This window comes from Haliaeetus albicilla, chromosome 23, assembly GCF_947461875.1.
Source record: "Haliaeetus albicilla chromosome 23, bHalAlb1.1, whole genome shotgun sequence".
Classification (NCBI taxonomy): Eukaryota; Metazoa; Chordata; class Aves; order Accipitriformes; family Accipitridae; genus Haliaeetus; species Haliaeetus albicilla.
The window spans coordinates 23,054,139-23,069,531 of NC_091505.1; the positions used below are offsets into that span (position 1 = coordinate 23,054,139).

The following is a 15,393-nucleotide window of genomic DNA, read 5'->3' on the forward strand; positions in this document are numbered from 1 at the left end:
TAAGTGTCTCCTAATACCAGTCCCTTAGAATTTTAATCGCTTTTACTGAATTACCTGCTTAAACAGCCAATAGATCATTTAAAAAGAGATTTCAGCAAAGCTAGTGCCATCGTGCTTTTTAGATAGCGAGCTATACTTCTTTTCTGAATCTAGTCAGAAATCCAAGTCATCTAACTGTGCATGTAAAAATCTGGTGAGTGGGAGTAGAAGTTAGAGAACAGCCTCATTTATTTATTAAACTTCTAATTGCGATCATGTGCCATTCCAAGCAGGCATTGCTGGTAGAGAACTATCACTAGCCTTTTGGTTTTAGGTTGTTTTTTTTTTTTAATTACATATCTTTTCTAAATATGGTGAAAACATTCTGATTTGACAGAGCGTAATTTCATGACGTGCGAGATTTTGATAGGGATACCACTTTAACAGCAACCATCTTGCATTTGTTCTGCCCCTAACACTACCCTTAAATGTCAAGTGAAAGTACACCCGTGCTGTTAGTTTAGCTTTTCTGTTTACACTCAGGTCTTGGTCTGCATGCAGAATATTGAGTGCGCTCCTGTGCACTCTTTTGGAGGAAACCAATTAGTTCAAAGTCCAGATACAGTTCTGAGACCTGTTCACACTAGAGATGTTTGGCATCTGATGATATGGAGGAGAGAGCACCAGACAGGACTCTGCCGTATGCAATCGTTTAATGCCATCCCAACAGGTTTATACCCTCACACTTTCTGATGCATCCTTGGAATATACGAGGGCATGCAGCATTTACCATAAATTTCTTAATTTTAAAATACCATTTTAATGGCTTGTTACACAGTCTTTATGTCAGACACTTTGAAGTGAACAAAAATAACACAAAAATGCCCTCAGATAATACCTGTCTGTATCAGGAGGGATACAGTTACAGAGCATCGCATTGAAATTTGGATACCGAGCTGGCAAGTGCTCAGTCTGTTTATGATAACAAGGTGTTTAGAGAATTCACTGGTGACAAGCTTTAACTCAGAGGTAGAAGTGTTTGCAAGTGACATGTGCCATACAATTATTAAAAAAAAAAATAGCGTTACATTAAGAGGGTTATAGAAAAATGTTAATGAACACAAAATAGCGTTCGTTATTTTAGTAGCATGAGAGTATTAAAAATTTCAGTGACTCATATTGTAAACTTTCTTTTGTTTGAATTGCCTGTTTCTGACCAAGTTCTAAGTTGATTTCATTTTTTAATATGTCTTAGTGTACTAAGTTCTAAAAATTGCATGTGTTCTTACAGGTTTGCCTGAATCTATTATTGCAGCAGCATGTGCCAGGAGTGGCCAGAGAGTTCTTCATGTTGATTCGTAAGTTACTCCAATAATTTTCCTTTTCAAGAGTTAAACTGGCTAGAAGTATATCTGTGTCTTTGTCAGTGTGCTCTTCAGGACTTGTGTTTTGTGTTCATCTGGCATCTAGTAATCGTACGCTTCTGTCTCTACCTTATTTTTGGGGTGTTATTTCCATCAACAGAACAGGCAATTTTTGCATCCTAGGTCAGTACTTTGGAACATAAGTGGTGTGGTCAAGGATGCCACTGATAGCTCCTTCTTTCATATAGACAGGAATGGTTACAGGTTTAGTGCCCTTCATTATCATTCCTGACAGCAATTATCCCATTTTGGTTTTGTGAGAATTTTTACCTGAGCCATTATCATTTAATGACAAAATGTTTTACTAGTATCTCATTTGTGTCAGTTCTCAATGCCTAGAGAAGATAAAAGTATTTTTGCATTTTAATTGTTACCAGAATGAAGACAAGTAAAATCTGGCTGATAAGGCAGGAGATGAACACAGCACTCTTCTTTCTTTGCTGTCTTCTCTCTACCCCATGCTAAATCAGTTTGTAAGAAGACTACAGAATATCACTGAAATCAGTTGTTTCAAGAAGTATTTCTGTTGCACTTTGAAATAGAAGGATTTGCTGAAGCACTTGGAGTAGCATATTTCATGCATCCTTTTAAGAGATTAACATTTCATTTTACTTCCCTTTACCAATTAGCCAAAGTTAATCTTTTTTTTAAATCCTGTGTAACTATACACTACAATGCACACTGGTTTTTTAGAAAAAAAAAATAGGATCTTTGAACCTTGGCTTATTTGTACCCCTGCTCAGCAAAATTTAGTAGCATGATTCAAGTCTAGAACTCTAGTTTCTGAGGCAAGCTTGAGATCAAATGCTGGAGCCTGAGCCAACCAAGACGAACTCTTAAAATACCCCTCTCTCCCATCTAACACTTCAAAACTCTAAATTTTCTCATCACTCTGTTGAGGTGATCAATCATTACTAAGCAGCTTTTGAGGCTGCTTTACTGTCTGTGTTTTTCTAGAAGGTAACAAATGCAGTGTATATTGTGAGATTTCTGTGCTAGACACCTGCACTGTGCCTGCCGTAGTTCATTATGTGAGATCAAGGTACGATTGTACACTTTTTTTGGTTTGTTTTTATTTTTTTGGCAGCATTGCCACTGATCTTGAGTGTAGCTGGCTCCTGTCCCCTTGGTACCTTTTCAGTCCCATTGTTAGTGCAGTTATGCAATTTGCTGGGCTAATACAGTTTTGGGAGAGGGTCATAAGCAGGAAGCAAGGACTACCTAAGCAGCACTGCTGCTGCTAAATGTTGCCATAGTCTAAAATGCATAATAATTTTCTAAGGTTAAACAAATTTCTGCACTTCAGCTTGGTAAATATTTGTGCATGCAACCAAAGTAGATAATTTGGCAAAATTTGATCTGAAGTGGGGGTGGGAATATCTTACGTGTTTACCTGTAAAATCATAACTGTTAATAACCAGTAAAAGTCTATGTAGAGATTAGTTTCAGGCAACCTGTTACATCTCTAGCTGATACCTGCTGGATGTCGGCAGAGAACCGTGACAGGTGGTTTTGAGGTGGTGGTAGCAGCAAGGGTGCTGTGAGCTTAGATGCTGTACTTGTTAGTACTTGTTCGCCAAAAATTATGAGGTTGGCATAGTGTTTTATTTTTACATCATATCTTTGAGCTCTTGCCTTTCTATGAAAATACTTTTGATGTGCACCTGTGTGTTCAGCACCTAGGTTTAGAGACTTTTCCCAGAGACAGTATACATGTTTTCAGTTTTTCTTGTGTCTTGCACCAAGAGCTTGAAAAGGATATGCTTTCTGCTGTTCATTTTCTCTGAGCATCATCGGTTCAAGATTAAACTTCTGTAATCTCCTTTTGCCTACAGCCCTTCAAAGGACCCATTCATTTTTCATACATTTATTTCTAATTTAATATCATAGACAATTTCAAAATTTGCAAGACTAGCTCACTAACTTGGTTGCATGAAATATGATTTGCAATTGCTCAGTTTGCTGTTATACTGCCCACAAAGTCTCTGGCTTCCTGTCTTGGACTGGAGTGAGGACAAGTAATGCACGTCAGTCAGTAATTTTTATCAATAGGAGGGTATTTGGATTAAGAACTCATCTTAATGAATCTTCATGCACTATGGACTACTCTCAAAACCTATGGAAAACTGGAAACTGTAAGGAAAGAAGTCCTTAAATGGACTAAGGTCCTAGTGTTCTACATCAGAATGGGATAGTACACAGCAGGGCAGTACTTGATGCTCCATATTTAATGTAACTAATGATTCAGTTGAAACAAAACCACCTCTTAAGACTGTAATAATTTTAAAGAAATATGTAACTACATAGTAGTGATACTGAAGTTACTATAAAGACCTGCTGCATAATGTATAAGGGTACGTTCATTTCAAACATTTTGGTACAGTAATTCTTAAATTAGGTATTAGATTGCTAACCAAAATATTAAAAAACTTATTTTAGAATAAGAAGATATAGAATGAATAAAATAGTTACGTTTGGATTTTAAGCTTAGTGCCTGTATTATTGGTAGACTACTTAGATTTTCTTAAATGAACCACACCCGTTATTTCAATTTTTTGTATTCATTGGCTATCAAAGTCTGTAATAATAGTTAGCCACTGGAACTTTCATTTCTTTTATGCATGCCTATTTTTAGCTATGATGAAGAGCCTTTCAGAAAACACACAGAAGCAAGCAATTAGAACTGTGGAATACAGATTTTGTTTATTACTGTTTTCACTTAAATATGCTCATTTACATTCACACATGCTTTTGTTTTTATAATGAAAATGAAGGCTTCTACATTTAATTCCTTTCTCCTATGGAGTTATTTTCCAACTCTAGTGCAGGCTAAGGTCAGGGGAAATTGTTCCCAACCAAGGTGTTTTTTACTCATGGTAGTAGTTACCATTATAATTCGTGTGTGTGCTCACTGAACCATGGTCTAGAATCCATATCTTGGCAAAAAAAATAGAAATGTTTATACTGTACAACCCCTTCCCCGTAAATAGAGGAGTGTGTCAAGCCATCTGCTTTTCGTGTTTAAGTTAGTACTCTTGCAAAAAAAGCCAACCAAGACCAACAGAAAACCCCCACCTGATGCCGTTTGAATTTTAAGTGAAAAGTTAAGTATTAAAAGCTTGCCAGAGATTAATCTGAATTAAAGCATTTTAATTTTATCTACTATATCTAGTTTAATATACTCGTTTCTAGATGAATTTTCAAGTTTCATTTTACTGAGGTAATAGTATAATTGAAAATTCATCAACAAAAAAATCTGTTTATGTTCAGAGCATCACTTTTTAACAGTGTATGTTGTTCCCTTCTTAAAGCATCATGAGTTTAAATTTTTTTCAGAGTATAAGAAAATAAGTTTCGAGGTTGCTGGAATGCTTGTGTTAGGTGTGCTACTTTGATTCATCTTTTGTTCTCTACAAAGGTCTGAGTTAAGTTAGGTACAATATATAGAAAATGTATATGGATGAAGTCTTTGTTTATAGTTTGCTTGCACTCATTACCTTGTGTACATCATTTTATTATTTTTAATCTCCAGCCATGTTTGCATTTATCATAATATACTGCATAGGTGATTATGGAAGATAGTTTTGAAGTGGCCTATTATAAAATACTAAGTTCTAAGTTTGATTTATAAACACTGTCCAAGTATTGCCATCAACAGTAGCTAATCTTATTCAAAATAGTCACTTCACTGCAGTGTTGCCATAAATTCCTGTAGACTGATTTTAAACTGAAGTTACCTTCTGCCAAATAGTAATTGAAGGAGCTCTATTTCTCTGTGCCAGCTATCTGTCTCAATAAACGTAAAATCTGTGGTTCTTTTCAGAGAGCTACATTTACTGTAGATATTAATGAGCTGTTGACATGTGAAATTTCAAGGATATTTGTGAAATGATTTAGAAAAGTAATTTGCAATTTAAAAAGTGGAAATTGGCACTTAGTTTAAACTTGAAGTTGCCAAAGAAAGGTAGATCAAGACTAAAAGTTGATTACTTGAAGTGAGTATACTTCCCATACTAATTGTTCATATGCCTGGGACTTTCTCCTGATGGTTGCTATGTTTTTATTTTTGGTCCTTTGCTTATTTGCTTCTTATAATTATATATCTATATAGTTATGTACTAGTTTGGTTACTGAGGATGGGGCAGTTAGAGGTGAGGTATGTTAAGCTACATTTTGTATTTGATTTTGAGCATCTAGAATGTAACATGTGTAGACTGTAGTTTTTTTGTGTACATCCTTCCTCATTGACTTACTTATCTTTCCATGTAGAGTTTAATTCAAAGGCAAAGGAGTGTCAGGATGCAGGATTTTAACTCCTCTTTTGTGCCCAGTTTGCTCTGTCTGCGTTGCATGCCTTGCTTCTTGACACTTGGTATCTTCTTATTTTTTTGACCTTACTTTGCCTGTAGAGTACTTGAGTGTTCCTTTTGTCCAAAATTCTGTTTTATCCAGGTGTCCAAAAGCATGCTGGGCACCCTCCTGTACCTCCTCCCTCCAAGATACCTGCTTTTGTAGTTTGTTCCACTTCTTGCTAGGCAATCTGTTTCACTTTTTTCAGAACTTGTAAAATACATAATGTAATACAACCTGTGTCTTCATACAGCCCTCTTTTTGATCTTGAACTTCTGTGAAGTGAGGTAGCTGTGTCAGTACAGCAACCAGCAAGCAAAAACGTTGCTTCTCAAAGCAGGTCAATTTCTTGCAAGAAAAATAAAGGAACTATTTAATTTTCGGTAGGGGAACCCTAGGCGAAAATTCTTAATTCTGGTATCTTTTGACCTTTTTTGAAAAAGATGTTTTTATTTTGTTTTAGGATATGATCTCATAGCAAAGGTATTGGAGAGTAAAACGTGGTCTTAACTGGTCCGTGATAATTACCTTTGGTCATGTTCATATCCCAGGACGTAATGTAATGTGGTACAAGTGACTGCCACCATCACCCTTGCATTGAGCTGAAGGATTTCAAGAGCTGTTTGGGTTAAAAACTTCCTCTTGGAAGGCAAGGAAGCATAGTCCACTTCTCATGCCCCTAAACAAGGTTACTTTGCCAGAATGGGAATTTTTAATACATGTGACTGTGTACTTAATAGATAGCACATGAAACTTTATGGGTTTGAAACATAAGTCATTTTGTGTTCAGATCCTTAAAATCGATGTGGCAGTAACTTCCTTTGCAAAAGACAGCTACTCTGATGGTTCGAGACTTCTTTCTGAAAGATCAAATGCAGGACAGACACATACAGGCAGCTCTTGGGAGCAATCAGGAGGCATCAGCAGCTTTTCTTGAGACGTCACCAGCTTTGACTGTTAGACCATGGCCGTTATGACATGGCACTGAGAAAGGCAATCTTCTTAACAGACATAGTCCATGAAATACTTTTCCTGTTCTTAAACATGTTTTAATTGTGTATCTCGTGCTTTCCAAAGTGTTCAATTTCTCAAATTGTAGTCTGTCTTCAAAAGGACATGTTAGATATTCTCTTGGTTTGGATTTCAAGAATGTTAATCAGTTGGAAACAATTTGCAATTTCAGTGTTCTGGACTGAAGTATTTGAAGAAAAAAATGGTGTTAGTAACTGAGAAAAAAATACAAACTCATGTAGGAGAAGAGACAATTAAGCTTTTTGCAGAGGTAAACCTGTACTTGGGCTACATTTCCAAAACTTTGCAGAAATGGCTTCAGCAGTTCTGCCATTAGCTCTGAACTACAGATTGGAGATTTGAAAAATAAGAACTAAAAGCAGCAGTATTTTAATTCATATGAAAATCCAGGTAATACAGGAGAAGTTTTGAGCAAATATCACCTAGGAAATAATGTATGGTAGAAGAAGAAAACATCTGTGCTCTATCTAACTTGGTAGAAAAATTAATTTCTAACTGCTGTTACACCTTCAAAATATCTCATGTTCTTAGTTAGATGGTAATTGAATTATAACCCTAAAAAAGGGAGAGAATATCCATCTTTGTAGTTTGCTAATACAGCAAGAGAAGAGAGGAGCTTAGTCCTTGAGATTTTGGGACAATATTTTATCTTTAATTAGGCTTTGATCTTGACCCTTACTTTAAGGAATTCCTCGGTTCATCTTCAGGGCAGTTATGACAAAAATATTTGGTTACAAAGGACTCCTAATTGTAAAACCTTTAGTCAGCTCTTTTTAGAATTCTTCAAGATTTTTGCTAAAAACTTTGCTCACTATATCAGTAATCATGTCTGGTCTACCTTCTTTCTGTAGTGTTTTCAGATGAGAAAATTAAGCAATCCTGATTCATTATGTAATGCACGGTAAACTAATTAAAATTTGGGGAAAAAAATCTGGAAGTTGATGCTTCAAGAGAAGATTAATATTTGAGGTGGTGTAGCCTAACTTGGGAGAGGTTCTCAGACACCAGAGGAAAGAAAGGACAGCTGCGATTTATTTTCCATTTGAGAAAGGCCATACTGTCTTCTCAAAACTGATTGAGCTTCAGAACAGCATTATAGAGTGCTTTGTTGAAGAGATTGATTCACATCATTGGTGGTTAAAAAGAAAAGCAGTTTCAAAGGAAAATCCACCTGACGGACAGAGGAATGTTTACATTAAATATGTCTGACAGCTCACAAATAAACTTCTGTAACTTTCTGTGAAAATAATATTTATTTCTCTTACTGCAAGTTTTGATTTTAAATATTCTAAATATGCATTAATTTATATTGGTATAGATTCAAGGAACCTAGTCCTAATTTTAGGCAGGTGTTTTCTGTGATTTCTGTGATCAATGGCCTTGCTTGCTCTGACAGCCAGATTGTATTCCATATTCAAGGAAACTTGCAACTAAAGCAGCAGTTTCCCTTTAAAATAAATCTTCATGGCCGTGTTTTTTGGAAATCCCACAAGCGGCAGATAATATATGGATATTGAATTTCTCATTCAGTGGAATCTTAAGAAGAAGCAAGAAATTAACCTACACCATTGACATCTAAAACAAAGCTGGAGGTTATCATTGCATGCAACTATCAGTTACAGTTTTACAGTCTGAACAGAATCAGGCATTTAATATATTTAATCCTCATTGCTTTGTATTTTGCTATTTGGTATTACACCGTCCTTTTTAAGCCTCACCCATGTCACTCACATAATGAGGTAAGTATGAACTCCTTTTTACAGATGGTTGGAGTTTCTGGTTGGTAACAGATCTGCAGATGGAGCTCATCTGTTTAGAGTAACCAGATTGCAGGGCAGACTACACGCATCCTCTTAACGTAGAGACCCAGTCCTCCCAGTTCGTGGCCTTAGACACCACCCACGGTCTGTTGTTGAAGCCACCTTTATTCGGTGAATGCTGGATTTTGTTGTCTTTGCAAAAGATGTCCTATTTATGTTCTTCACTATTGCCTTGCAGTAGCTGGAAGACTTTTTTAGGTCAGTTTCTAGTCAGGAGCAATTAGGCATTGTTTAGAAGACATCTGTCCTTCATATGCTAAGTAAGCAACATGGTATAGAGCATCACCCTCTGGTACTATAAAGGGGCTGACACTCTTAATGAAGTCTTTGTCAGTGCAGATAAGCCTTGTCAAAAACATCCCATCTTAAACAGTAGAATCAAACCTGAATTTAATTTTTCACTTTTATCACACTTATCTCTACAGTTTAAAAGTGGAGGAGGTTATGGTAAGATTATAAGTTCATTTGATTTACCAGTCTTCGCATTATTCTGTAAAATGCAAAACCCATCTTCCTAAATGTTTTTTTTTGTTAGTGTATGCAATAACATTAGATACCCATTCAGCAGGGTATTTTTGATATCTTTCACACTTCTGATGTGCCAGCATACAGTGCCAGAAAACAGAGTTAAATCCCAAAATGACTTTTTTATTTTGCAAGAACTAGTGATTTCTTAAAATGTAATTGCTCTGTTATTTTTCGTACCAGAGTTGTTAAATACTTAAGATGTGGTATGCTTGATAACAAAAGCTAATCCAACTGATGTTTAGAGAAATATTGATAGAAAAAATTTGAAAAGCAAGAGCAGAGACTCTTTTTAACAGCAGAACTATTAATTTTCTGTGATTTAAAACATAAACTAATATTTTTCAAGAAAGAAGGCGGTAAATATAAACTGAAGAGTACTCAGGGAGGTATGATCATTTTGTACAAATCAGTTCCTTTGGCTCCACCTACAGTATATGCAGTTTAATAAGAATTTTGCGAGACCATCGTAACAGTCTATAATAAGCATTATCTGTTCTGTAAGCAGTAGATAAATAATAGTGTGAACTTCCCTTTGTTTGTCATAATGCATAAGAGAGATGTGGTTTCTGCTGTCTGGACCCAGTTTCAGCTTACTTAACTCTCCTTCGCGTAGCTACCTCATGAAGCACTGTTAGTTTAGAAGTGGCATGCAATGCAATTAACTTCCAAATCAGCTTCAGTCAGAAGCAGTATAACTGTGCTCACGTGACAAAGGTACTAGGTCCTGCCAGAACCTGAAACTGTAGAGTGTGGTACGGATGCAAAAAACCTGAACTAGCTTTTCTGAGAACTCAGTTCAAACCGGCAGACTTGTTGGCTTGGCTCCACAGTAAGTAAAGATGTCTATGGTGATGTACGTGTTTGAGTAAGAGGTATAGAGTCAGTCTTGGCCAAGAAGCAGTATTATCTCTATTTTCCTTTTACTTAAAACATCCCATGTGCTTTTCTTAGCATTATTCATTTTACCCTCCACATACTTTGATTTTGGACTATAGTCTGTTTGGTCAGAGATGCATACAAATGAGTGAAAATGGAAATTTTGCATCTCATGAAAAGTTGTGAAATATACCAGGTTTTATATTCTGCATTTGTAAAATCTGTCATGGAAAATATTTTGAATGTCCCAAATTTGGCTGTTTTTTCTTTAAACTTGAAAAGGCTATGTTTTATCTCTCCATCAAGTTTCACTATTTTTTCTTTACAGGAGAAATTACTATGGTGGAAACTGGGCCAGCTTTAGTTTTTCAGGATTATTGTCCTGGATTAAAGAAAATCAGGTAAAAATTTCCCAAATTACTTGTTTTAACGTTTCTTAATGTTAAATCTTGGTTGTTTGCATAATTTATTAGAAGACAAATTACCACAATGCTCTTTCTCTTTGGTAATTTGACAGATCAAAGAGGTTTCTAGTTTCCAGCATTACTGGTTAAGACTTAACCATCTGGCCTAGCATTCTAAGACTCTGATATGCCTGGTTTATTAATATTAGTATCTGAGACCAAACAGTCTAGTGCTCAGTCATAATTTTGGGTTCTTGAATTTATGTAGAAGCAACTATACTCTTGTTTTGATTCCTTTGCTAGCACCTTCTGTAAATGATAATCTGGTCTTTTCCATTTTCTGTGTGATTATTTTCCACTCTGATGTTTCAGTCCCCTTTGTTTTTCTTGTGTGCTTTCAGCTGATTCTTCTTAACTGGAAGAAAGGTAGTTTACTGGATCCTTCCATTGACATGTCCTGTAACCAGGACAAAAAGATTAATGTTGATAGTGTATTTTTCAATGACAAAAGTTTATCTAATTCATGACAGTCCACTAGAAATCTTCTCAAGAGGATATTTATTTAGGAGATTGAGCACTTGGACTATATTAGCAAATAGATGTTCGTATTATTTACTGAAGCATTATGAACCTGTTGGTCCGTAGAAGATGGAACTTTTTCAGTTCAGTCTCATGTCTATTTATTACATAGTGCTACCTTCTGGCATAATCAGTGGAGTTGCTCAATGTCAGAACTTAATATTCTCAGGGTTCTGTTATATGATTTAGAGATTCCTGTGCGGACAGATTAATATAATACCCAAATCACTGTATTTTTTCATACGGTCTCCGTTCAAAGAGTTTTGTCACAAAATTTGGAACTAACCTGGGTATGGCAAACCTGTCTATTAGTAGATTGTATTCAAAGTTATATTCAACTCTCTATTAAAACTTGTATTTCGTTCAACACTGTATTTTCATTTTACTAGAGCTAGTAAGGTAGTACAAATGTTGGCATTCTAGAATGAAGTAACCAGCTCTAACTCTTTCAACTCAAAAAATCTGAATAGAAAAAAAATTAAGACAGTTAAGATTATTCTTTCCTTCTTTTTTTTTTTCTATAAGAGGGTACAACAAATTATTTGGGACTACAGAGGTTTATAGTTCAAGACCAGCTAGCACAGTACAAAATGTGATTTTATAATTGTTCTTTGTAAGCAAAAGACGGATATCAATGATGAATGTGAAGACTGGAGAAAACTGATCCTTGGGAATGAAGAAGTTATTTCTCTTAGCAAGAAGGATAAAACTATTCAACATGTAGAAGATTTCTGTTTTGGCGAGTAAGTATACGTATAGAAATATACAAATAATTTCATATGCTCAGAGGTAAATAATCATATTGTGCTTTTAGCTTCAAGCATTTCACCATAGTACCATATTGCATGTTGTCTCAAAAAGTAACCATAACCTCTAAAATGTTCTTAATGTCCTTGCGCTTTTGTTGAAATTACTTGCACTTCGTTGAAGCTAAGTGATCCTTCTTAAATGACCTTATCTGGACGCAGTATGATTTGTTGGCCAACTTTGTGAGTTGGTAATTTCCTTCTGAGTAGGAAACAGAAGTGTTGTCATTGTAGGTATTATTAGTAGTAGCTAGTTATGCACTGCCATGTATTAAATTTTTCCATTCTTAATATAGCTAAAAGCTGCTGTTGTCATAGTAAAAAATAAAACTCATAACTTGTAAGTACATGTAAATTGAAATAAGTACACAAGAATAGGAACACAAATGGACAGTGGTACTGTCACTATAAAATACCTAATTGTGCTAATATTCAGTGGATTTAACTTTCTCAATAAGCAGTGCTTACCCATGATGCTTTAGAAGGAACTGCGTGGTCAAAGGCTCCTGGTAATGTAATAACAGTTAGCCTTTTTGGGCCGTCACCTTCTTTCTGTTTCTGAAGTAAGGTAACTCAGCTCTTACTTTACATACAACATGAAAAAAAATACATGCTTTGTTTGAAATACACACTTCTGTGAATATTTGTTGCATAAGCACATGAAGAATAGTATACCATCTTAGGACTGATATGTGGTGTAAGTATCTTTTAGTTAGGTATTTGTGGAGGTATGTCTGCATTAGCAGAAGAATACAAATTTCATTTTTTATTTAGATTTTTAAACAGAAATATGATACTTTGTTATATGTAAGTCATGCAGAAAGTAAGCTTTTCACAGTGTCATATTATTGAAAATCAAGAAACACCTAAAAGTAACCTTGTGAAGCAGTAATGTTGAATAGAGTGTAAGCATAGTAATAATGAATGGAAATTGTATGGGTCTCAGTTGAAAACTGAACTACTTCTTTGTATTTATTTATCATTTTTATCTTTTGGATGTTGCACTGAACCGAACACTGTTCTGAGTTCCTGAAAGGTTCTTTGGGATTGTTATGTAAGCTTAACCTTGATTCTCTTAGATAATATCATAGGTAGCTAAATGAAACAGTGACAGATATTCATATAGAAACATGTATTTCTTTCTGTAAACATCACAGGTAGGAAAAAAAAAACCACAAAGGTGTGAATTATACTAATACAATCCGAAGGTCACAGACTCAGAATATTCCAAAGTTCTATATTGCACAGTAATGGCTGCTTGACTGTATTGCAGATAAAATGTTATGTTTGTTTTAAAGCAATATCACTTGAATATTGTAATTGTAATCCTGTTGCCATGATAAATATTGTACAGAACCAGTATTAAATCAGATTAAAGGTTCATGGTCTCTTAACTTTGCATATGATTTTCCTAAGAAGATGTGATATTGACTGAAGGCTGGCTCAAAAATGAGTCCCCTAGCACTAAGATTTCACATTTTGTAGAAGTGAGAATTATACTTGAGTTAGGAAAAAATAGAAGATTCTACTTTTAAGCATTTAACTTAGCCTGGCACTACAATGCTGTCTCTCTTGATTATCACAAAAAAAAAAACCAACCCAAAACCTACAAGGAAGAATGGTAAGATTAATAAAACTAGCCAAGAAAAAGTTTTCCAGAAGAACTTAAAACTTCCTGAGAGTCAATTATTGTGTTTCTGACAATTTACACGTTCTGGCTAGATTCTGTTGGTTTTGCTTAACTTTTATAACTCCTATGAAGTAACCATTAAACATTTATTTTGAAAGAATAAACAGCTGGGTAGCAGTATAATATACACAGTGCAAATCTGAAATGAATGGCCTTAGAACAAAGTGCATCCATCAAAGGAAAAGAATACTGTGTCTACAACAAGCTGTATTGAAAAAAGGCAAATGGCTGAAAAATAAATAGTGAACACCTGTGCTGAATAAATTAACCAGCTGGTTGGCAATTTTTCATTTGACCTATCTGAAGGGGTTGCTGTTACAAGGCATTAATAAGACACATTCATTTTAAGATATTCCTTTGTTAGTACCATTAATTGATGAATGGTGGAAGATAATATTCTAAATTTACACAACAATTTGTCTGCAGATGTATTATTTTTTTCTGAATTAGGAGAAGAATTGTCTGTACAGAAGTTCAATTTGAGTCATTTTTATAGACAGTTCTTACATTATTCAGGGATATTTGTTCCTATAGGAAGGATGTCATGAATTTAGATTATATACAGGTTTTAGGCTTTCATTATAAAATGTGTAGAGCTGCAAATCATGCATATTTACGTATTCATTAATGGCAATTGAATAGAGATTTAAAATATGTAAATATAATGTTTCCGTTACAGTGCTTTTCGGAGTGATATAGAAAAAATACAATGTGTTGTGAATCCAAATTTTATTTTGATTTAAAAAGTAATAATCAAGTATGTTTAAAATGAGATTGAATTGTACATTGAACTTGGGAGAAGGTAGAAAGAAAACTTGCCTCTGAATTTTTGTGTTATAAAAAGCTTTAGGATGGGTTAAATGAAAGCTTCATTCTTAGTTATTGCATTCATGGTAACAGCTTTTGCAGTTTTCACAAACACCATGTTCCAAATTCCTAAAGAAACCCAAAAATCTAAACAGAACCCCAAATTTTAATTGACTTTCATTTGTATTTTTAGGAGAGATTACTTTTTAAAAAAATATTTGACAAAGTACTTATTACCTTTGATATTTTATAGTTATTTAATGCTTGCAATATGAAGCAGAAAGACATAATTAATGTACAGAAACAGACTTCTTTCATTAGTCCTTCCTTATAGCAGTTCCTGTATTTCCCAGGGCAATATTTTACCCCATTCATGAATAAGTGCTTCCTGGTGGCTCTGTACAAGCTGAGAGACTTATTCCAAACTCTTATTTTCATGAGCCCAAGTGAGTTCCTGGAGTTCGTAAGTGAGGAGCAACTTTTAAAGGATACAGGGGTTTTGTTCCCTCTAACGGAAATCCTGCCCCCTTCTTCCATCTGTAAGGCTACAGATGTGAGGGAGCATTTTTATATGTATACTGAATAATTTCTTGCTGTTCAGTGAATTTTAACTGTCCTGTGATTGAAATTTTGTACTGTACATTTGCAGGTCACCTTTAAAATCGTAGTTCATTAGCTTTCAGCCAAGATTAAATTGTTTATTCAGTGCATTAATGGCTTGTGGTATAAAGATAAAAAGATAGTGTGAAATTATTGAATTCCTTTCATTTACAATGACATTGATTTGACTCAGCTTGTAGTATAAACTAAAATTCTAAGTTCAAAAGTACTAGTTTCTAAAGTAGATGTCACTGAAGTTCAAGATAAAAAAGTAGATGAGATTAAAAGTGGAGGTCTGCTTTATACGAAGAATTTTAAAGAATTGTGTTGTGAAAAGGAGATGGACTATACAGAGTAAATGTGTGGTAATGTCCCTCCCTTTGACTGGCCGCCTTCATCTACTATGCACAAATTTATAACACTTGCATAAAAATAACATTGCTACATGAGGAAACTTTATTCTCTGTGGCTGTTACTTGAACAGCTAATTAGAATGCA

The 15,393-nt window shown here is 34.8% G+C and overlaps 1 protein-coding gene across 1 annotated transcript in view; it reads left to right on the forward strand.

Annotated features, from left to right (window-relative positions):
• The window catches only part of CHM (CHM Rab escort protein), a 73,394-nt gene that overhangs the window by 11,944 nt on the left and 46,057 nt on the right, over positions 1 to 15,393 (forward strand). The window contains exons 2-4 of the mRNA XM_069811524.1: positions 1,271 to 1,337; positions 10,338 to 10,410; positions 11,611 to 11,735. Of these exons, the coding sequence (XP_069667625.1) occupies positions 1,271 to 1,337; positions 10,338 to 10,410; positions 11,611 to 11,735 (265 nt within the window). The remainder of the gene's footprint in view (positions 1 to 1,270; positions 1,338 to 10,337; positions 10,411 to 11,610; positions 11,736 to 15,393) is intronic.